Raw genomic sequence first — 24668 nt, forward strand, 5'->3', positions numbered from 1 at the left:
AATGAGCTTATGGTGAATTATGTGCTTGTTGGTTTCCGTAACGTGTGTGCATGCTTGCTAAGATGACTTATGTATTAGAACCGAGTTACAGTGATGATTGCTGGCCCTTTTTCTTTGATTTTGGTTGCTTATCAATCTTTCTATCATATGTATGCATTTTAAGGACAGTAGAAGTCTGGTTGAATGCAAGCTTGAATACAAGACCACTTTGTGAAGTTAAATTACACACTGTTTCTGGTAATTGTTCGTATATTCTTATATGCATGCCTAAATTAATTTCTATCAATAGTGGTGTAGGAAGTTGGATTGTTAATAGACTTTCCTTGGTTAGTTTAAATGTTTGGGTTTTCTTATTTTGTGATGTACAATTATTATCTCGTAGTAGGGAACATGGAAATGGATAAGAGTTGGATGCAATTGCCAAATAGGTTTTGGCCAGCGTATCAAAAAGGAATTAGGGATTAGCTTGAGAAGTAGTCATGAAGAGCTACTATATAAATAAGATATATACATTTCTTACCTTTTATGATTAAATTTGGATGCATCAAGTCAAATATAAGTTATATTGTGGATGCAGCAAGTCAAATTGTCCTTATACAGTAGTTTCAATTATTCATACCATCTTCAGTATGATAATAGATCGAAAGGATTTGCGATATTTTTTTCCTCATTTTAATCTAGTAGTGTTGTTTTTTTCTACCATGTGACGTGTACAAGTATTTTTTTTTCCTTTGGTGAGATATGTTTCCTATGCCATATTTATTAAAGGTGCAACATACTTGATTCATGTTGTCTTCTTTGATTACTAGAAATGGATAAGAGTTGGATGCAATCGCCGAATAGGTTTAGGCTTGACTATAAAAAAGGAATTATAGATTTTGTTGAGATTGCTCGTGGTCATACGCATTTAATGGGGGCGACTAGATGTCCATGCAAACAATGCAAAAATAGGAATTACAAGCACATCGACGAGGTAAAAGACGATCTAGACCATTACGGTATGGACAAGAATTACACCCGTTGGGTTTTTCATGGAGAAGACTATGAGGAACAAAGTGACGATGATGACGATGATGTTGGTGAAAGGGTACAGTTTGATGGACTAGATGACATGTTTGAAGATTTGCAGGCTCCAATACACATTGATAATCTGGTGCCTAATGTGGAACATAGGGAATCAGGAGGTAATAGAGATCCATTTGATGAAATTTTGAGTGAAGCACGTCAACTTTTGTATCCAGGCTGTAAATCTTCAAAGTTAGATTGTGTCGTGAAGTTGCTTCATTTGAAGATAATCAATTGTTGGAGTAACAAATCATTCACTATGATTCTCCAATTGATTAAAGTAATATTGCCTGAAGGTGAGACACTCCCAAAGTCCCATTACGAGGCGAAGGAATTAATGCGTAACTTGGGACTTGGTTATATCTCAATCCATGCATGCAAGTATGATTGTGTGTTGTTTTGGAAAGAAAATGAAAATCTTCAAAATTGTCCAGAATGTAGTGAGCCGAGGTATCAAGTTTTCGAAGGCAAGACTAAAAAAATACCACAAAAGGTGTTGCGTTACTTTCCACTTAAACCAAGGCTCAAGAGGCTATTCATGTCGAGGGTTAATGCTTTGCAGGATATGAGATGGCATAAAGAAAAAACTTGAGCATGAGGAGAACATACTTAGACACCCAAAGAGATTCTAAAGCTTGGGGTGATTTTGACAAGGAACATGAATGGTTTGCCAATGATCCTCGCAATGTTCGCCTTGGTCTCGCAAGCGATGGATTTAACCCGTTTGGCAATATGAGCAGCCAATATAGTATGTGGCCTGTACTGGTTATGTCGTATGATTTACCACCGTGGAAGTGTATGAAAGAACCATTCACCTTCATGTGCCTACTGATCCCAGGGCCTACATTGCCTAGGAATGATATCGATGTCTGTTTACGACCTTTGATTGATGAACTAAAAGAGTTATGGAATGATGGGGTGGAGACGTATGATGCAGTAGCAAAGGAAATATTTTGGTTGCATGCTGCAGTGTTATGGACTATAAATGATTTTCCAGCACTAGGTAATTTATCTGGTTGGAGCACGAAGGGGAAACTGGCTTGCCCTAATTGTAACAAGGATACAGTTTCCATGTATTTAAAGAATGGCCGAAAGTTGTGTTATATGGTCAATTGTCATTTTCTGCAGCCAAGGCATCCTTGGAGAACTCGTGGCAAACACTTATTTGATGGAAATAGGGAGAGCAGGTTGTCACCTACAGAGTTGTCTAGGGATGAATTGTTATCACAGGTGAACTATCTGCGAACCTCTTCAGAATTCGAAAGCCGCTGGCCAAGAAGAGAAAGCGTCTTGAGATGGAGTTGAATTGGACAAAGAAAAGCATATTTTTTGAGTTACCGTATTGGGACACTCTTAAGCTACGACACAACTTGGATGTTATGCATGTTAAGAAGAACATTTGTGACAATGTAGTGGGGACATTGTTAGATGTAGATAGCAAAACAAAAGATTCAGTAAAAGCTCGATTAGATTTGGTCGCATTGGGTATAAGAAAAGAGTTGCATCTAATCCCAAGAGGTGATAAGTTTGTAATGTCGCCAGCATGCTACACATTATCATCTTCAGAGAAAAAATCTTTTCTGAAAGTGGTTGAAGTCGGTGAAGTTTCCCGATGGCTATGCATCTAACATTTCTAGATGTGCAAATGCTAAAGATGGTAAGATAACAGGAATGAAAAGTCATGATTGTCATGTGCTCTTGCAATAACTTCTCCCAAATGCAATACGTGGTTTTGTGCCCAATGATGTATCCATTGCATTGGTTGAGTTGGGAATGTTCTTTAAAGAGTTATGTTGCAAGACTTTAAAATTGGAAGTATTAGAGAAAATGGAAAAGGACATTGCGGTGATACTTTGTAAGCTCGAACAAATATTTCCTCCTGCATTCTTTGATGTAATGGTCCATTTGGCTATCCACTTGCCACATGAGGCGATACTTGGAGGACCAGTGCAGTCAAAGATAGGTGGATGTATCCTATTGAAAGGTGAGGTTTACGGTTTGTAATTTATTTAATTTGAAATTAGAATGTTCACATTTTTATTTACTATATATATATATTACATGTGTGTTATATGTAAATAGGTATCTACACACGCTAAAACAATATGTTCGAAATAAAGCTCGCCCCGAAGGTTCAATTGCTGAAGCGTATGTAGACACCGAATGTCTCACGTTTTGCTCCATGTATCTTCAAGGAGTTGAAACTTCGGTTCAATCGCGTGAAGAAACGAAACTATGATGGTGGTAATGAGAATCAACGGGTTGGATTTCGTGTTTTTCACAACGAATGTTCAACCTTTGGGAGCCTATACAAGTTCCATTCTTGATCCAAAAGACTATGCCAAGGCTCATTACTATGTGTTGAATAATTCTGAAGAAATTTCAACATATTAGAATAAGTTTTATTGCATTTAGCTTACCGAGTCTTTTTATCATCATTAACTACTCTGAAGTTATTAAGTTTATATATATTTTGATATGCATCGCAATCAACACATGACAGAGCTTGAAATGCAAATCTCACACAACTTACATGAGAGACAAGAAATGTTGTTTCCTAGTTGGTTCAAAACGTGTAAGAGCTCAGACGCTACTTTTTATACAATGGTTATGAACTTGGATAATATGCTAATTATGTTTTCCTAATTTGGTGTACTAATTTTATGAATAGATGCAAGTATTGCGCAGATGAGAACTCCTCCTGGGCGACAAATGAATTATATTCATTGGCATGTAGGCCCCGATAAACGTGTGAAAACGGTATAGCGGATGCATTGTTAATGGGATTAGGTTTCACACCAAGGATCGAAAAAAATCTCGAACCCCAAAATAGTGGTGTTGAAGTAAAAGGGGAACACCAAGGAGAAGAGATTGACTTTTTATGGTGTGTTAACCGATGTTTTTGAGGTTAGTTATCTATTTGGGAATCGAGTTTATCTTTTCAAATGTGATTGGTATGATGTTGGTAATAGAAGGACGGGGATTCAAACGGATGGTCACTTTACTAGTATTAATGGCTCCAAGACGTGGTATAAAGATGACCAGTTTGTCTTAGCCACGCAAGCATGTCAAGTCTTTTACGTCGATGATACCAAATTAGGTGTTGGTTGGAAAGTTGTGCATAAGACAAAGCCTCGAAACGTGTTTGATGTTCCAGAGAAAGAAGAAGCGGGTAGTGATGTAGCATATCAACAGGAGGAGCAGGTTGGGGTGAATATCGACAATATCCAACTTGATCAAACTCATGAAGCAAGCAACAGCGGGGTTCAAAATGCACCATTCACACCCATACGTCTAGATAGGGAGGATTTGGACCCAAACAAAGTTGATGCTAATGTGGTTGTGGCCGCTATGGAAAGTCATCAAATCGATGACAATTTCATTATTGACGAGGAAGATGATGAAATAGATGACACATTAATGGAGTATTGTTCTGAAGAGGAGCATGTTGTATCCAGTGATGATGATACAGACATTGACTGAATGTTAATGAAAAACTTCATTATCCATTTTGTATGTGGGTAATCTATATCTATATATATATGTCATGCATTCACATTAAGCGTTAAAGCATATTATAGCTAGGACAGGTTGTTTGGATTGCATTACATTAAGTGATAGTTTTGTTGTTGGATCTATTTCGTGCACTAAGTCAGGTACATGCTTATATATTAAAAATTGAAACTCTCCATTTTAATGCTATATTAATCTTTTTATATATGACTTTTAATGTGCTTTATTATTGTATTTAGATTATGTGCCATTTGATATCAATTGTTTTTTATCAAATTTAAGTTTTGCATGTATAGTTTTGATGCCAGGTGTAACTCGACGAGTGAGGGCACAACCAATTTCAGCGGTTAGTGAAGTGAACACATCAAGTATTGGTAATAAGATTATATTTTGATTTGTTTAATGCATTGGATAGTTCAATAATAAAAGACTAGGCATCTTTTTTTTTTCTTTTTTTTTTCTTCTTTTTATGAATGTTTTTGTTAACAACTCCAACTAAGAATAAAATAGGCAAGGCTATGAATAAGAAACTCATTGATTACAAAGCTGCTACTGGTAAAAAACCTAGGATAGAGATCCACAAAGATCATGCAATACCTGTGGGAAGTGGAGTACTCAATTCGTGAGGGAGATTGGAGTAGTAGCGTGACAACATGGACCTCTTACAGGCAGTGATTGGGATAAAGTGAAAGAGGACGTGAGAGGACCATTACGTGATCACATTAAGGTAATAAAGTTTTTATTCTAGTTGCATGGCATATCAGAATGATTCCTTGTAACTTTGTAATGCATTTCTTGTAGGACAAGTTTGATGTGGATATGCAACTTCCACATGTGAAGTACGTCGTGGACAAGATATTAGGGGAGCGCTTAAGAGGATATAGGTGTCTTCTTCACTTGCACTATAAACGTTTTGGAAATTATGCAATGGCACAAAGAAATCCTTATAGTGGCGTGGCGCAAGATAAATGGGATGCTTGCTGTGATTGGTTTCGAAGGGAAGATTTCAAGGTATGATAGTTTACTTATTGGTCTCCTTTAAATGGTTATTGTTGTTGTGATTGGTGTCATGTGTTTTGAGGAAATTAAGGAAATCTAGAAGAGGATATAATTATATTTTTGAGGTTGAAGTGGTAGTTTAGCTATGTTCCAAGGAAAGGATGTTCTAATTTTTTTTTTTATTAAGGCTGAGACCTTTTGTTTTCCTCCTGACTTGAGATTAGGCAATAATGCAGCTCTTTGCATCTATCCCATCTTAGTTTAAAGTTGAGTCCAATGAGCCACTAATTATATGATTATATGATTCAAATACAACTTGTAATACAATATTCATTTTACTTCAGATAATTAGCGAGCAGAATTCAAGTAATCAGCAAAAGCTCTCAACAAACCATTGTGCTGGTTCGAAGTCATTTCTACATTTCTTTGAGGAATCGATACTATTTTTTATTTACATAATTTATGTTGCTTTGGAGTTGTGTACTATTATTTAAAATAAATTATGCATTTTCAAATATTTTTCAGTGCGACTCTGAAACCCAACAAACTGTGGGAAAGATTGAGTTCTACCGTCGAACCCACTTTAGTAGTAAGGGATGGACTAGTCCTGTAGCTCAAGAAAATTATGTAAGTTAAATGACTCTTACTTGCTTTTACCATTGCACTTTAATTTCATATATTTATCCCTAGTTTCAACTTACGTAACGGATCGACAACTTAAAGTTGAGTCCGGGCGTAAGGTGGTGAGCCAAAGACTGAGGATGAAATTTTTAGTACAGTATTGGGTGTAAGATCTGGATATTATAAAGGCCTTGGGCATGGTGTCATTCCACCATCAGCTAGAAGGATGAGATCAATTCACTTAGAAGAGGAAGTGCAAAGGAGCAAGATCTTTGAAGAAGAGGAAGTACAAAAGGACGGGGTCGAGGAAGCTGAAAAACGTAATGACGAGCTCACTGCTGAAATGGTATCCCAAAGAACTAAATTGGAAGAGGTTTTGGCCGTTCAAGCTAGGATGGAGGCTTGGATGCTACAGTTCAGTGGAGATTCTCAATGGTACGTAGTTTGAGAACTTTAAGCAAGTAAGAAATATTGGTATCTTATCTTCTGTTAATAATGTATTGGTTTTTTTTTTTTTTTTTTTTTTTTTTTTCACACAATTAGGGATATATGATTGACAATTAGGTGTACACATCGAGGCATTGATAATTCCTTGAAAGCTTGGTGTGTCTGAACTTTTAAGACGTCAGATAACTAGCACTAATTCCTACACTTGATCGGTCTCATATGTTACCTTAAAAGAGCTGGTTTAACATGCACGACTTAAATGCTATTCTAGATCCCAGCCCTTCCTTCGAGCATTTTTGTTGATATGATGGTTGAGCTTCCAACCTTCCCCGATCCTAGCCTATATCCATCTCGCCCTTGTTCCTTTAGCGGTAGTACTTGTTTTTTGAGCTTAGGTTCTTTTCCCGAGCCCCCCTATTAAACAGTAGCAAAGGATAGAAGGAATAGCCGAAGGATAAAGGATAAATGTCGATCATTTTGTCTCCCTGCACTAGTTGCCTTCACAAGTCCTATATTTATAGCTTCTGCCGCCTCTGCTTCCTTTGCAACCTCTTCAGCTTCAACCATAGCAGTTTCTGATCTCGAAATCGCGACGCGGCGGCAGATAGCCTCCCCTGGGCGGTCATGTTTCTCAACTTTGCAATCTCTCGGTGATCAACTTGGGATTACAGAAGAATCCGCATCTTGTCTTTTCAATGCCAACATAATCCCTCCTGCTCTTCCTCCAGGGAGTAGCATCTCGAATTTCTTCTTACTTCGAGAAAGCTGAATTTGGAGCAATCCTATATTTGCAACTTACCTTGATCAATTTTCCACTTGTTGTCAAATCCTTTAACTTTGCCGACAAGATCCTTTTGAAATGTGGAGGTGCATAGTATTGATCCTCAATGTACATGGCAATAGTATAAGACATCTAGAAAGAGAGACTAAGCTATAAGTAGATCGCTAGAAATAGTGCCACTCATCGATTCTCAGAGGACCAACTTCTTCTCTAACAATCTAGTTGAAATATTTGTTTTAGTGACTCTAGAAAGACAACAATCTGTTCCCTCTCTATCCATTTCACTAACAACTTGTGGTACTTCGTCACACTAGGATCATTATGGTGCAAAGCCACCGAACCGGATCGAGATCTTCAACCACGTAACTAGGTGCATCGACCCGCGTCTAGGTGCATCAACAACCCAAGGTGAACCATCGAGCAAGTTCCCTAGCATTACTTTGCATTCAAAGAACTTGTGAGCTCCTTTGATTTTCTGTTTGTCCTTCAAGAGTGTTAGCATTATCATGTTCCACTTCTACCGCTAGAGCTTGGCATCTATTCACCGCTGTGATGTTTTCGCATTAATCGCCACAATAGGCTTAAGAATCCAAGAGACCTTTGGATCAACATGAGGCTTTCTTCTTGTGTCTTCTCTTCCTTTCTTCTCTTCTACAACCTTTTAGCCCGCTCGGTCCCCCTTACCTAAGCTCACTTTTTTTCAGCTACACACATTGGAAAACTCAATAACTGTTTTCTTAGACGAGAACACGATTTTACCTAAATGACCAATCGAGGCCCCATCTATCATTAGAGTCATCAAACGTAAGATTTATAGTTGGATAAATGTTATTTCTATAGATCTCGAAATTCCTTGCATTTTCTCTTGGCACCCCGGCCAAAAAGGTATTCCAATGTGTTTTACCGAAAGTCTGAAATAGCATTTCCGCACTTCAGTGGGAAAAATAGTAGGAAGACAAGATCGCAAGGGAATCACTAGTTCCATGCCTTCTACTTAGGCAATCCGAATCCGCATATACCTACTCTAGCAAGAGATCAAACTACCAACGGATCCTTCCACTTCTGTAACAGAGGCAAAAAGGTGCGAACGAAGAAAGCTTGTTTGGGCTTTTAAAGGCATCCCACCTACTTGTTGTGTCTCCGCCATAAGACAAACTAGCCGATATGAGGGATTGACTTAGGCGCAATAGCCTGTTTGAATAGAATCATAAACTAAACTCACTCTATCGCTACACCTGTGTTTGCCCGCTACACCTGATCTGTTTACTTACTTTATCTTTATGCATACTTAACGCCTTTTGTCAAACAGAAACTTCCGATCTACTACTACGCGGGTTGGTTGCTTTCGCTTCCAAAGCCCTAAGAAACATGTCCCATAATCGTCTGAACTAGAACAGCTAACTTGGACTCGGGGACTTCCGACTTGTTAGCTGCAGTGCCTAACGTTAGAGTTTGTTAGGTCCCATCTGGTCTACAAAAATAGAACTAGAACGCTAACTACTAGCTTTAGCTACGAGGGGACAGCCAATCACCGACCCAAACAGCCAATAAACTACAGCTGGAATCATCCTATTTATTTCCACTTCCTTATAGGCACCTCTAGAAAGCTTTGGTACGGACTCCAATGATGACTCCCATAGCCCCAAAAAGGCGAAGGGAGTAATCCATTGAGAGTCAGTGAACAAGTAAAAGAATGTATGTAGCTCCGGATTGTTCTTGTTCTCTTTGGACTGTCTGTCCTGTCGAACAAATAGGTTTACTTTGAGTACAGGTTCCACACAAGCCTAGGTTAGGGCAAGAAAAGGATAAGTCAACCCCTAAGGGATATTTTATCTTAACTTGCCAGTTTAGGGGTATGGGTTTAACGTCACAGTACACAGCAGTGATATCTTGGCTTCGATGCTCGTCGAGGAGTGCCACCGTATCCGCAGGCTATAACCAAGAGTTAACGGAGCCAGGTTACCGCGATGTCTACGAGCCACGCTCAATCAATGCCTTCTTGTCATTGAGTCCAAGGTTCGATTCATGTTCTTGGGAATACTAGTCCTCCTAGGCAAGCTATTGTTTTAGGTCGGAGCTCATCATGCAGCTATCTTTGAGACGCATGCTTGTCTCAAATAATACATTGCTTAGCTTGAAATGAACACTTCGGTTTGATCACTCTACGAATAAGAATTTGTGTTTCCTTCCCGAAGTATTCGGGGTTTAAGATGAGCTTACCCAGTCTGTTTTAAGTTTCCTAATGCCTTTTCCTTTCTTCATAGATAGTATGCACCGACATTCGCTTTTCCTATTCGAAACTATGCATTAGCTCGTAAAAGCTTCTCCTTCGGCTTTCTCTTTAGTTTGACTAGTGAGACTAACACATTGGCTTTTGAAGGCCTAGAAAACGAATTAAAAGGACACTTCGGGCGGGTTAAGGGACCGATAAGGTATAAAACCGTGTTCCAGGCCATAAACTACCATAAACTAATAGGCATTGAGTTCAATAATGTGTGTAGCTTCTTTTGTGAGCAAAGTACAGGGGACAGAGCGCCAAAAAGCTAAAGAAAGGGAATAGGTAGTCAGACGCGAGCAAGTAGTCTTAGCCAAAGAAGGGATAAGAGCTTACTTCTTTCTTGCCTTTGAAAAGTGAGGTCAGGAGTAGAAGTGTCAGACTTCGAATAGAAGGTAATAGAGTGAAGGACAACTGAAGCCCTAAATGAGCTAGAAGCCCATTTCTACAACGAGAAATATCTCGTTTTCAGACTCTAATGATAGATGGGACCGATAAGGTCAAAAACGTGTTCTAACGATAAGAAAGCAATTATTGAGTCAAACCAATGCATGTAGCAATGTGTTGACAAATATACCACACCTCCCTCTTATGTTGTGCCTAGAGTTGGGAATGAGCTGCTATGCCCACAGCTCTTATTTGAGTCCTTTTATTTTGAGTATACAGGAAGCATCCCACACCCGATACCTTTACATCTGACTCTACCATCTGTTGGAACTGCTTTTTGTAGTTGAGCTTGTTTGCTTGATTTACTTGATGTTTAGCTATGCTTATTTTATTGTTTCATTGGTGATAACTTTATGACACTAAGTTTTTTAATGGTTTGTCATTTACATGTACAATTTAGTTCAAAATCTATTAGCTTTTGGCTATTTTTGTCTTCTTATTTGATCTGTACCTTCATGAATGTGATCGAGTTATAACTTTGATAAGTTCTTTATAAGCTTTTGGCCATGGGCACCAATTTATGCATATAGGAGGTGCATAGTTTCACATGCATTGCCAACTTGTGTATATTAGGTTTATTAATGTTTCTAATAAATTTACTAAAGTGATTTTTTTTTTTTAATTTGTTGTGCCAGATTGGTCGATTGGTCGCCAGAAGTAGTAGAATCAAGAAGAAGCTTCGAGTGGATGCTGCTCAAATTAGCATGCTATAGACATTATTTGTGGAATTTTAGTTTTGAATAATTCATCTAAATTTAGTTGAACGTTGTTAAGATTATGTGAGAGATGACGTTTTTTCACAAAAAATAGTTATGTGAATTCTTTAAGATCTTTTGTATTGAATGATTTAGTAATGAAATTCATTTTGTTATGATTTGTGGTGAATTGTTATAGGGTTACTGTGTTCTATAAAAATTGTTTTGGGTAGGATTATGTAAATGAAAATGTACAGGTATATGTATGAATTGCACCATTTGTAATGCTAAATGCGTCCCAAATAAAATGTGCTTTTCTGGAATTTATATCATTCGCAACAATTTTGGTGTAGCTAAAAGATTTGATTCTACCGTAACAAAAGGTTTTGCAACACCATCCTAGTTGTTAGAAGCTCTCTTTTGCGACGCCAAGCGCTGCAAATAGTTTAAAATAAATTTTCAATTAAGTTAATTTTCATAAATGAAGTAGCAACGGAATTAGTGTATTAGCAGTGCCCTTAGGCGTCGCAACAGACTAGGGACATTTTCCACGCCACTTTTGGCGTTGCATTTAAGTATTTAAGACACACTTTTTAGCCACGCCTTTGCAACGCCATCTGGTGTGTTGCGACAGATCTTTTGCCACGCTCAAAGACACCTTTAGTGATGGGGTATGGCGCTACTAAAAACATATTCTGTTGTAGTGTTTCTAATTTTTATCCTTTTTATTTTTATCTATTATTATTATTATTATTTAACTTTATATATATTTAATTAAAAAGGAGAATAAAAATAGGGGTGTTATAAGTTAAGTGTCAATATACATATAATGTGGTAAGTTAATCAGGATTCTAATTTATACTAAGCTTCACATAAGAAGTGCAACGGGTTTCTATGTATCTTAGACTTAGTTATTAATTTATGCCAAGATACTGAACATGTCTTCTTTATCCGCGCCCAATTATTAAGATCTATTTCAGTAGACTATTGCATTAACTTTGCCTTTTATTTAAAGTTAATAATTGGACATTAAATACTTTAGAAGAAGATCAGATAGACAATCAAGTGATCCTATTTTATGCAATCAATGGAGTTGAAAAAAGTCGATAGTGGTCAACTTTTGTGGTAGCAAAGCAGTAGCAATTGCACATAGCCAATGTTAAAATGGAAAAGAAAGAAACAATATACATGGTATAAGGCACATATATTTATCACCAATATATTCTTGACACGTGTCATTGTCGTTGATTAATTAACGTATGCAAACCTATTGGATCGTAGCAACAAGGCAACCCAAAAGGCATGAGTTATACATGGAGCACCAAAGGTCAATCGATCACCACATCAACGGAGCACTTAATGTCATTTAATAGGCTACCAATGGGGCACCAATGGTCATCCAAGGGATGGGCTACAAAGGACAAGTGGTGTTATAAGGGCAAGAGGAAGAGACATCTTCTACATTCTCTACCACCATGGGAACTTCTACAAGTTCAATCTCTATAGAACTACATTTGACTAGTACACCAAAACAGGATATTAGTATCGCACACATTTTTTGGTTCCTTAACGTTTTTCAAGCATAACTAGCTAGGTTCCTAATAACCGTGTTAAGTTAATTTTCCCTGATTTGAGAATTATTTTGTAATGTTATTTAAAAAGTTTTGTTTTAGAAAATAATTAAATGACTTCTTCTTCTTCTTCTTCTCTTCTTCTTCTTCTTCTTCTCTTCTTCTTCTTCTTCTTCTTAATGACATAGTAAAAACTGAAATTAATCAGTGTTGTCGTGAAAAATGACATAGTAAAAACTGAAATTAATTAGTGTTGTCATGAAAAATGACATAGTAAAAACTAAAATTAATTTTGTTTTGCATTGGCTGGGTTGGAATTGCATGAGATACTTACGTTCTTTTTTGTTTGCTTTCATCGAATGGTTACATTCACCTCGGAGATTGCCATGTCGTGTTAATGAACTAGATTTTCCAACTGTCTTTCAATCTACTCTTGAGGACCAACAAGTTAATTTGGAAAAGTTGATGCAAAGCCTCACCTGATTGTAATAATTGCATATATATATATATATATATATATATATATATATATATATTAGTGAGAAGCTGAATTGCCTGCAAAGTTTTGTCAAATAGTAGGCCATTTTATTAGGCATTAATATCAGTCATAAAATTGTTCTTGAGTTGTTGCATTTGTCATGAAAGTCCAGTCTGTTTCTTTGAAATCACAATTCATTCATGCCATAAAGATAGTAAGACTGTTATTCTTTGCATTTGCTAGCACCAGAAAATGTAAGATGTCGGAGTAGAAGTGATGAACATTGCATATAAACAAGTATAATCTATATTGGTGATGACCATTCTTATCTATATGCTATGGCAGATTTGCATACTAAAAGAGTAAACATCTGCAATATTCCTCTATACTTCGTTCATGTTGTTGTGATTTTCTATTTATGCATAGGAGGTCTATGCATGTATGCTAAGCCAAGTTTGGACAACTGCAGACTTTACTAGTGTTGTTTGGAGAGTGTAGCTAATAGCAGTTTTTAATTATAGTTGAGTCCATCTAAATTAGTTATAGTACATCAGATTATTCGCAGTGTTGCTCATTGCCATTCTCAAAGTCTTTATGCCAATTCTCATTCCTAAAGATTTGTTCTCATGTGTTTTAGTCGTAATATTGTTACTAGGTGTTCCATGCAAAGGTCTATGTGACGTTTGAGACTAATATTTCTAAGTACCAACTTGCTTATAAGCGAGGAACCTAGCTTCTATAGTGGTGATCTTGGAAGTCCTTGCTGAATTGGTAAGTGTTTGTTATTTAATGGAGTTGAATGTGTACATGTGAATGTGTTATATGGTTTTCTTGTATTGGGTATTGAGTCTTTGTCATGAAATTGATTGTGTAAAGGTTAATGGGTTATAAGATTTGCTTTCACTGGTTATTGATAAGTACTTACACGGACGCCAGGAATGAACTTTGGTCGAGGACATTCTCGAAAAGGGAGATATTAGGTGTAGCTTAGACATGTTTATATTCAAGCTTATTAGTAGAATTGAAATATCAAAATGGTATGTAACTACGTATACATATTACTATTATGCCTCGTGGTATATAGTCTCATGAAACTACTTTGATTCGTCTTATTCATTTGACTTTGGTGTCACATGTAAAACCCCATATTTTGGGACTTGGGGTTAAGGGGTTTGTGGGCTAAAAAATCGAAGGTAGGAAAGAAGTCTCGCGGGGGGTTCCCTCTCTCAGGATTGGTCTTTTTTCAAGCTCTCTCACTCTCTCTCTCTCTTGGGATTCAAAGGGGGAATCTCAGGGAATAAATTGGGTTTGAACAAAGGGTAGGTTAATTTGGTTATGGAAAATTAGTGGATATTGATTGTTTGAAGGAATTGGGTGTTTTATGCTTAATTTGATTTCAATCGAAATCAACTTAGGATTGGAGCTATTATCTATAGTGGAGGAAAAGCCAACCAAAGATATTCGATACCAAGAGGTTTAATTTGTTGATACTGCTAAAGGCAAGTACATCTACCCCTCCTCTTCACTAGTTTAGGTGAATATTTGTATTTAGTTTGAGTAGAAATCCTATTTTATGTGAAAATTGGACTTTCTAACATGTGTATATGTTCTTTTACTCTCCTCACCATGAATTGCAACTTTGTTTGAAAGTGCAGCCTCTATCATGTAGTGATAAAATATTCTCATGTTTGTTTTGGACTGTGGAATTAGATGATATTTGCCTATCGGGTAGGTTCATATATATATATATACTTAAAATGACAGCCCATCTAACACCTCATCACGTCCATTCGATTATACCCGAACCAACGTCCAGATCTTGCACTAATTTCACAAAGCAAATATGAGAGGGTACAATAGTCATTTTATTTTTCTTTCACAAATTAGATTAGAAAATTGGATAAAACCGACTTTCTTTCTTCCCTCATCCTCTTTCTCTCTCCTCACTACTGTGGACACCCCACCACTAAGTTTTCGGAGAAACCCACTACCACGTTTTTCATGAAAACTCTGCCTGAAACTCAATGGAACCGTTAACCCACAATCAAATCTTAAGAATCAAAAGAAAAATATAATTAAAGTTGAATCCTTGAAACCCAACTCAATCAAGTTTGAAGAACTCATTTGAAAATTGATTACCTCCTCGCTTTCAATAATAGAATCAAAGAGATACAAAAACTCACCAAGATTCTCAACTCAACCATCCATATCTTTAATTCCTTCCAATGGTTTACATAAAAAAGGTGTCATAACTATATAAGGTATTTCTTTATCAATGATTCAATGGAAGTCAAAGAATTCACTTCAACAGATAACCGATCACCCACTTCATATTTATGAGGATAACTCCAAGGTAAATTAAACCCATCTCCAAATTGAAGAATTATACACAAATCAATACCCAACTATGAAATTTTATGCAGATGGCTTCATTAGGAGGAAGAAGAATGGGGTCGGATTTTTGTGGATCTATTTTTTTTTTTTTTTGAATAGAAAGTCAAATGACCATTGTACCCTCTCTTATTTAGGGTATGAACAATCACGCTCATACCCAATATGAGCTATGAACACTCATTGTTCATATGAACATTCATTGTTCATACATATTTGGGGTATGAACAATCAATGTTCATACCTCACTATATAAGCGTGTACAACACTATATAAATGAGAAAGTTTATATACGACAATGTATAAGCCGCGGCACGGTGGGAAGACTACCAAAATGGTTAGATCTAATCTCGATCACCCGATCTAAAAATAAATTAGATGATCTAATCTCAACCGCTTACCAAAACAAAAATAAAGATGATATTATTATCGGGGAAAAATCACTCCTCTCACTCGCAAAAAACAAGGGGGTATCTCAAATTAACCATTCTTTGTTCATACCACGGTCATGAGCTATGAACATTTTTGTTCATATCACAATTAAACTATGAACAAAGTGAGTGTTCATAGTCCATACCATCGTATTATAAACAATCAATGTTCATAGTCATGAGCTATGAATATTCTTTGTGCATACTACAATTGGACTATGAACAATGATTGTTCATAGTATGCGCATAATATGGACTATGAACACTCATTGTTCATAGCTATGTTCATAGCTCATAGCTATGGACAATGAGTGTTCATAGCTACCTAACTATGAACAATCAATCGCTTCATAGTCCAATTGTGATATGAACAAAGAATGTTCATAGCCCATAATATGATTAACTTTTAATATCACTGTTCATAGTCCAATTGTGGTAACTCTTAATATGATTAACTCAAAACCAAAACTGAGACTTTAATACAAACTACCAGCCTTTATATAGGCGAAATACCCTAATTTCCACAAAACTCAAAATTTTCCAAAAATGAAAAGTTTTGGGATAACCATATATTAAGAAACTACTAATCAAAATAGAATTAACCCAATTGACCAAATCGAAAACGGAATCTCCTATCAAAAGATATAGCAAAAACAAAACTTTCCTAAAACGGCAAAAACATGATTTTGAAGGCCTAAGTGATGGATTTAGGGACCGAGAGGGTGGTGCCCACAACAAAGCTGTGGGTTATGCTTATTTTGACATTTCCAATCAAATATGGGCACGTCCATGTCTTTCCGACTTTGTTACCCGCTTTTCCAGTTCATTGACGTATGTCAACTTCATTGACATACACATCATATGCCAACTTCATTGACATCATTGGCAAACTGTATTGCATCAACTATGAACACTGAATGTTCATAGTCTAATAAGAGTATGAACATTCAATGTTCATAGTCCACTAGGAGTATGAACATTGAATGTTCATAGTCCAACAAGAGTATGAACATTAAGTGTTCATTGTTGATTTTGCGATTTCTTCATTGGGTTCATAAACAATGGGAATTGGTGGCACTTCGTTACATTTTCTTTTTCGGGTTTGGGTGCTTAATCCTCCTCGTGTTCGTGGAGGCATGTTTAAAATGACGGTCCTTCCACACTGTAAGCTCCCAAAAAACTGGATAGTCAATTTAAAATTCAAACAATTCAAATTTTTGAGAAATTTTTAAAAAAATTTATTGAGAAATTTCGGTTTTTAGAACAATGCCGGAACTGTAGAGATTTGGGGTTATCAAAAGATCAAATTTTATCAAGGATTTCAGCTTTGGGGTTGTTAATATATACATTTTTTATCTTCTGCTATTGACTTTACAGTTGCTCGTTTCACGACAAAGCGTATTCTGAAGTAGCTTAAAGGGTTTGGAGGAGGAGGAGGATTGATTCCTTTGTTTATATGTTGTTCACATTAGTTCAAGTTGCAAAGGTATGTGGGATCTTTTCACTTTCGGCCGAATTTCATTCCACTTGTTTGTGCATTTGTTTTTAAAGCTTTTTTTTATTTGAATGTAGATCACTTATGTACCGGATAAAATAAGGCCATTGGGTTTCGCTTTGGAAGTTTGAGATCACGCGCCTTATATCAAAGATCTTATCATGTTTTCCATAAGTGAGAATGGTTTCCCCCTTCCCCCGTTGGTTCGTAGTTGGAGGTAAAAAGCACATTGTCTTTGTTTTAAACTTCGTAGGCACATTTTAGATCATTATTAAACTTCACTGTTTACTACCAAGCAAATGAAATGGAGTTGGTGGAATGGTTGAATGATATAGTTCCCAATTTAAGCCTTCCAGGTTGAAGCTTGCACGAAGAAGTGAGGTCTTGCTTGTTAGATGGTTTTGTCTTTTTGTAGCATCTTGAGCCGATGAATCCGGCTACCGAGTAGAAGAGGTTGTGACTACTTGTTTGATGCTATACTCAAGTAACTCGATTGCATTGAATCCAGAATTTGCTATTGACATCGGGATTCTCAGTTTGATAGGTTTTCTTTTGTAGGATGGAACCTGTGATAATTCATCTGAATCGCGATTGTGTAATCGTTAAACTTAAAGCTTTGTTATCGGCAATGTAAAAATAATTCAATGCTATGCTATTGTTTATATGGGTTCATTCATTATTGTTGTATTTGAATGCCAATTGGATCTGAGTTCTTCTTTGTGGACTTTTTGTGGACTATGAACAAAGAATGTTCATAGCTTATGACTATGAACAATCAATGTTCATAGTCACAAAGCCCACAATCAAAATACTGATATCAGACAAAGAAATTCTAACATTCTCAAAATACCGATATGCATAAAGCCGCCCATCGGGAACAACAATTGAATCACTCGGACTTTCTACAACCTAGGATCACCGCCTCATACCATTTTTTCTAGTATCAATTATCCAACATAAAAAAAAAAAAAAATCATTGGTGTAAGCTCCCAAAAATTGGATAGTTTTATAATTCTTACAATTAGAAAAAAACCCAAAAAAAAAGACAAGAAGAACATAACCAACGGTCCTTCCACACTCAACAAGCATGTCATTCCACACTCTTGTTTTTTTAATTTTTCTGGACAATTTCTCGAGTCGTGCTTTAGCAATCTTATTACAAGATTTACACATTCTTCCCGGATTCTCTAAGGCTTCCTCCCCGGGGCCTTTCATTCTTCCATTTTCTTCTTCCTCCCCTTCGCTTGAGAAATGTTGGGATTTAAAACCAAGAGCTGAAAAGAAGATTTAAGAGTTAAAATCAAATAGGATTTTTATCATTGCAAAGATAAAAAAAACAAACTAAATAAATTACCCGTGAGGTATCAACTATAGGCTCTTCAACCGAGGTGCTTCATTATTCATTGCATCCGCTTTTGTTGATAGTTTCCTTGAGCTCGAAACTCCAATAGACATTTCACTCATCTTCTAAATAAAATATGCATATGTCTCAACACTAGTTGATGCATCATAAGCCAATTGAGTTGCAACCTTGATACAATGGGCAACTCTTAATGGCTCATGGTCTTCATGACCGCCACTAGTCCACCATCAAACACCGCTCGTATGTGTTTGCCTTTTTGTGTCCACCGCTTTCAAAATAAAATGATCCGAATCTCTTCGATGTCATAACGCTGAAAAAGCTTTAAAATGTGAGCACAAAGTAATCCTTCAACTGAAAATTCTTACATTCACATTCACCCTCCAAAGTTCCTCTATTAAAAGTCACTTTCCAAATTGAAGTTTGCTTAATGTCTCTTGTCTTCACCGTATAAATTCCCCGTTCCATGTATGTCTATCTCTTCTCCAACAATTCTATACTTCATCTTAGCCTTTTCTAAATGTTTCTTGAATTTATTGAAAGCACTAATGGTATAAACTTTACCCGCATGCTTGAGGAGGAAAGCATCCTTAGCCACAATGCGAGAAGTATGTTCGATGCGGTAATCGATTCCTTTCATTCCCGGCTATCGATTCCAAAGACCTCTCATTACCATGGACAAATTCCATAAGTGTAGTCGTCGAACTAGCGAATTGATCATAATGAGAATTCATTGATTCACTTACCCGGTCGATGCATACCAAAGAAAAAAAATGTCATTGTGATAAGCCGGAACCCAAGACGACGGTTTTATATATTTCTCACAACCAAGTATTTTCGGTCAAGTTATACTTCAACAAGAGTGCACCCACCGCTTTCAAAATCAACAATCCTATATGACTTCCAAATAATATATGTAAGCTCAACACAAAGCATCGAGCCTATGGTAGACAAATGACAACTTCTCAAAATTTTCTGCATAATGTGCCAAAGACAAAATCGATGTCGAATAGTAGGGAAAACTCTTCTAACTGCTGCCGCATCATCGCTAAATCTTGGTCGGTAAGTATTGAAGTTGGTGGATCGACCACCCATAGCTGCAAAGCCATGTCTAAAACAACCACACAAATGTCTCTTACGTCTCATCAAGTAGCAAGGCACAACCAAACCGAATGGATCGCATGTGGTGGTTGACTCGATAAAGGGCAAATGGCATACCAGTAAACATTAGTTCTATATGTTGTATCAAAAGATACGACATCCCCAAAGTACTCATATTAGACACGGGACCTTCCATCAACCCAAAAGAAATTTACTACTACACCTTTTGTATCTAATTGAACGGCATAGTAGAACTGAGGATTTTCAACACTCTTCTGCCTAAAATAGTGAAGCACGGCTGTTGCATCATTATCTTTAGGCATTTTTCTCGTCAAACCATAATGGTGGTTCCAACAATGCTTTCTCCGAAACCCAATCTCATCCCCATGGAAAACGTCTGCCACTTTCCCTACAGGTATACCGTTGTCATGAAAAACCTCACAAACTCTTTGCAGCGGCAGGGCATATTTTTGTTACCTTTCATATATTGTCTCTTTGATGGAGTGACGAAACCATGGCTATGGCGATTTTCAGCCAAACTCACATCATATATATCTTCAAGTTTTCTTTTTGTAACTCGCATTCTAGCTTGGCAACCACATCTAATAGTCAAAGTACTTCTCGAAGCTACACCTTCAATTTCTTCTTTCTTGTTATGGACCCCTCTCGAAAGCAAAACCAATAGACAACTAGAAGGCAATTCCACACCCGCTTGTTTTTATCCGTAGAGTCCGAACACGAATCTCAAATCCCTCCTGCTTACCAAACTCTCTCAGAGTAAGTCTTTACTTCATCAACACTATTAAATTTCATACCTAAGTGTGGAGCAACTAATTTATTAACGCCATTACTTTGAGAATCAAGAACAACAAGAAGAAGTGCCAACAAAAGCTCTAACATTTTCTTCCATTTTAGCAAAAAAAAGAAACAGAAAAATATCAAATGACGCAAAATAGATATTAATGACTCCCATATATTAAATTGACAATTTTAACGTCTATTCTAATTAGCAAAAACGATTATGGTATAAAAGAGGGCTATAGAGCAATTCTTCGAGAACAAACAACTAAGAATTCTAATTCAAAAGAAAGCACTTAAGTTCAAAAGGACAATATCAAAGCAAAGAATATTAACTTCTTACAAATCGGAAAACCAAAAGAACGATAAAATAAGATTAACTTACCTTGGTTTCTACGAGATGGCTAATTCCAAAAAAATAGTATAGTGATTTTTTATGAAAAAGAAAGATAATGGGCTCCAATTGAATAGTTTGGTGATATTTTGTGAAGAAAGAAACCGCTGGTTTCTCCTCAGAGAGAGTGAGTGAGGAAGAGAGGAAGAAGAAGTCTTAGGGTGTTTTGTTGGGTTTTGTTTTTTTATGAATAGAAAATCAAAATGACCATTATACCCACCTCAATTCTTTGTTTGATAAGGAATAGTTCTTGGGCGTTGGATGGGTTGTGATCAAAACTGGACGGACGAAATGTCAAGAAGATAATCTGTCAATTGAGCCGTCAAGGTAGCCAGCCCATATATATATATATATATATATATATATATATATATATTATATATATATATTTTTTTTTTTTTTTAATTTTTTAATTTTTTAATTTTTTTCTAAAAGGTTATTGTATCATATAGCAAAAAAAGTGTTACTAAGTAGTTTACAAAGAATAAGAGATAAGATTGGAGAGTGCTTGATTTGTAGCATTAACTTTATACCATTCTTCCGTTCACAAATCTGTACTATGTCGTGTCCATGCTTTCCATTATGTGTAGAAAGGGTGGCGTAGAATTCCACCATTGCCTCATTACATCGGGCAGACAAAATTGCTTTTCTTGGGCGTCTCTCCACACTGGTGATATTTATCTGATGTGATTAGATTTTTATTTGATCCCAGGCTGCTATGAGCCTCCGATGCACCTTGTCTTCTTGAATTGATTTAACTGCAGGTTTACAATCAAATTCGAACCATATATTCCTCAATCCCAGTTCGATTTCCTTATTCCCTCCAATATGGCAAAACTTTCAGCAATGAAATAAGTAGATATGTCTAGTCTTCCAAAATAAAAATCAATGACGGCACTGTTACTCTCTCTCAGTAGTATATCCCTTCCAGAGACACCTGGGTTATGTTATATACATGACTGATGTGTGGACGATATGTGCAGGTTGGCATGTAGTTCCTACTATCTAGTTCTAATATGTAACTGGTTAATATTAGTGGCTTAGGTAGCAATCTTGAGTATTAGTGGTCTGCTTAATTGTAGTTTTAGTATGGTAGTGGGTAGTTCCTTGCTACTATCTAGCAGTGGCGTAGTGGTATATGTTGGTGTAATTTAGATGAAATTGTATTGAAGCTTGTGAGTGGATCAGAAAAGGTAGGCAAAATATATTGTGATCTGCACATTGTGTTGATCTTGGAGGCATTGGCTCCCTCAGTTAAACCATATCGGAAGCAGAATTTCCTCAAACGAATTCCATTGTTCTACTCTTGTTCTTATGTTAAAATTATTTCGAGATTTTACCAGGTCACCTTTGAAAATCCATTAGTATTACCTTTATTCATGCATGAAAAGAGGGAACGCGGGAGTAGCATTCGAGGATTTGTGAAGAATGCGAATAATTGGCACTTCCCCACAGTTAATGTTTCTGTTTATTTACTAGTTCAACTCTATTTATTCTAAAAGTATTCATAATATTTGTTGTGAACTTATGAGAAGAAAGAAAAACAAGTGGCCTTGTTACTTCTTTTAACTTGACAGTTTTCTTCAAATGTAAAAACGATCGTGCATGGTACTAATTACCAATGCATTGTGTAGTTGGTTTATCATACTCATTTCCTCGAATGAAAATGCTTGCAGGGAATCCTTGTTTTTGCCTCGGTTATGGCGACATTGGGTATGCAAATCATCTTTGAATTGAGTCAGTTCGGACATTGGTATCTGATGTAAGTGCATCATTGAAGTATATGTGATTTTTTTAACAGCTTGAATCAGGGTGCTGCTGCTTCAATTTTCTGCTTGTTGATTGGGCATATTCTTTACTCCCAATTCTGTACTTAATTGATCGTTGGTTTGTTGGCTGTAGGAGGATGACTTTCATTTGACTAAGGAACAAGAGGCATGGGTCATTTCCATCATGCTTTCAGTAACACTGGTGAAGCTCCTCCTAGTACTTTACTGCCGCTTTTTCACAAATGAGATCGTCAAAGCTTATGCTCAGGATCACTTCTTTGATGTCATCACGAACATTATTGGTCTTGTTGCTGTACTCGTTGCAAATTACGTAAATGACTTTATGGACCCTGTGGGAGCTATACTTTGTAAGTGATGTATCCCCTAATGCTTTTCTTTTTTAAAGAGGAGTAGCTGCTACAAAATATCTATGCTAGCATGAAGATCAAAATTATTTCCATCTATGCTAATGCATCTTTGATCCATCTAAAATACTTTAAAAACGAGGCAGATCAAAAATACGGTCTCTTCAACCATTTTATTTGGACGGAACTGCCCATATCCATTTGATTAAATTACAAAATATTCCATCAAAATATTAAAGTAAATTTGTAATAATAATAAAGACAATTATGTCATTTAGACTCAACACACTTTTTCCACACCACATATCAACTACTAAACATCATGTGCAGAGCACATGCATCATGCTAGTTTATGTAATAGGATAAACTTAGGTTAAGATCTATGCTTACTGCTGAATTTCACATCTTGGCAAAAGACTTTTCTTCTATTTCTGTCCATTTGTTAGAGTGTTTCTGTCCAACCAGATCTGGTCCTAAACTATATTAGGGCAACTGATCTGGCAGTGTGGTTTTACTATTATCCCGAACGAAGTGAGTTTTTGGGTCAGGAACGCTTAAAACGACTTGTCCGGCTGTCCTTGTCTTTTAGTGTTCCAAAAAATAAAAAAAACTCATAGCACCCTCTCCATCCTTCTTCTTCCTCAAAACCTCAACCACTTCTTCTGTCTCCACGCCGCTTTCAGATAATCCCTCTCCTCATCTTCTTCTTCCTTTCTATTCTGTTTGGCCCACCGATTACCGGTATACTAGTTGTTATACAGGAAGGTCTGATATGATTCTATTTATTATTATCGTGTCCAGACTCGTTCTTGTTTGTCTTAGTTTGGTAACCTTGTTTGTATAACCCGACATTTTATCACATGCAGTTGGCATTATACACCATGAGAACATGGTCGAGTACGGTGCTGGAAAATGTAAACTCCCTGGTAGGCAAGTCAGCAGCCCCAGAGTATCTCCAGAAACTAACATATCTGTGCTGGAACCACCACAAGGCCATCAGACACATTGATACTGTGCGTGCTTACAGCTTTGGGTCTCACTACTTTGTTGAGGTTGACATTGTCTTGCCATCTGACATGCCCTTGCGGGAGGCACATGACATCGGGGAATCCTTGCAAGAGAAGCTTGAGCAGCTGCCGGAGATCGAGAGAGCCTTTGTTCATCTTGATTATGAATTCACGCACAAGCCTGAGCATGCACAATCACATTCTTAGTTGTAGCGCAATGCTTTTGGCCATGAGATGGCCATCGCACAGAAAGCTGTGTTGTAAATTATGTGAGTTGGGTATAACTGCGCGGTAGTTGAAAGTACCCACATCGTAGCCATAGTGAAAAACGTTTATGGTTTATTTAGTTAATATATATGAGGCCTAAAAGATTCCAGGTCCTTTAAATTTCTGATTAATCTGGTATTTACTGAAATTATCAGTTTTGTTGATAGGAACATAAATACATACCAAGTCGCAAGGCATCAATAAGTTTTCTATGTAAATGTAACTGTAATTTAGATCCACGTGTGGTGTAAAATCCAAAACTATAATCCTGCTGCGGGTGGGATTTTATGAACCACAATGGTAGAAACATAATCATGGTTGTCATTGGTTTGTTCGTTCGTCTTTTTCCACCAGTTATTAAAGGGTTTTGTAGATCCATCAAAACCTGGTTCGAGTCC

The 24668-nt window shown here is 36.8% G+C and overlaps 1 protein-coding gene and 1 pseudogene across 1 annotated transcript; both read left to right on the forward strand.

Moving 5' to 3' along the window:
* The first annotated feature begins 811 nt into the window (after nt 1-811).
* Nucleotides 812-3069, forward strand: LOC147476611 (uncharacterized; annotated as a pseudogene).
* Nucleotides 3070-5096: 2027 nt separating this feature from the next.
* Nucleotides 5097-24401, forward strand: LOC147476612 (metal tolerance protein 11-like). Its single transcript, XM_086585779.1, is given in 8 exon segments — nt 5097-5133; nt 5247-5305; nt 5380-5589; nt 6103-6204; nt 22539-22589; nt 22592-22624; nt 22765-22992; nt 23857-24401. Coding segments are annotated over 8 exon segments (1074 nt in total). The 3' UTR covers nt 24211-24401.
* Nucleotides 24402-24668: the final 267 nt, after the last annotated feature.

This window comes from Coptis chinensis, chromosome 9, assembly GCF_015680905.1.
Source record: "Coptis chinensis isolate HL-2020 chromosome 9, ASM1568090v1, whole genome shotgun sequence".
Taxonomy (NCBI): Eukaryota; Viridiplantae; Streptophyta; class Magnoliopsida; order Ranunculales; family Ranunculaceae; genus Coptis; species Coptis chinensis.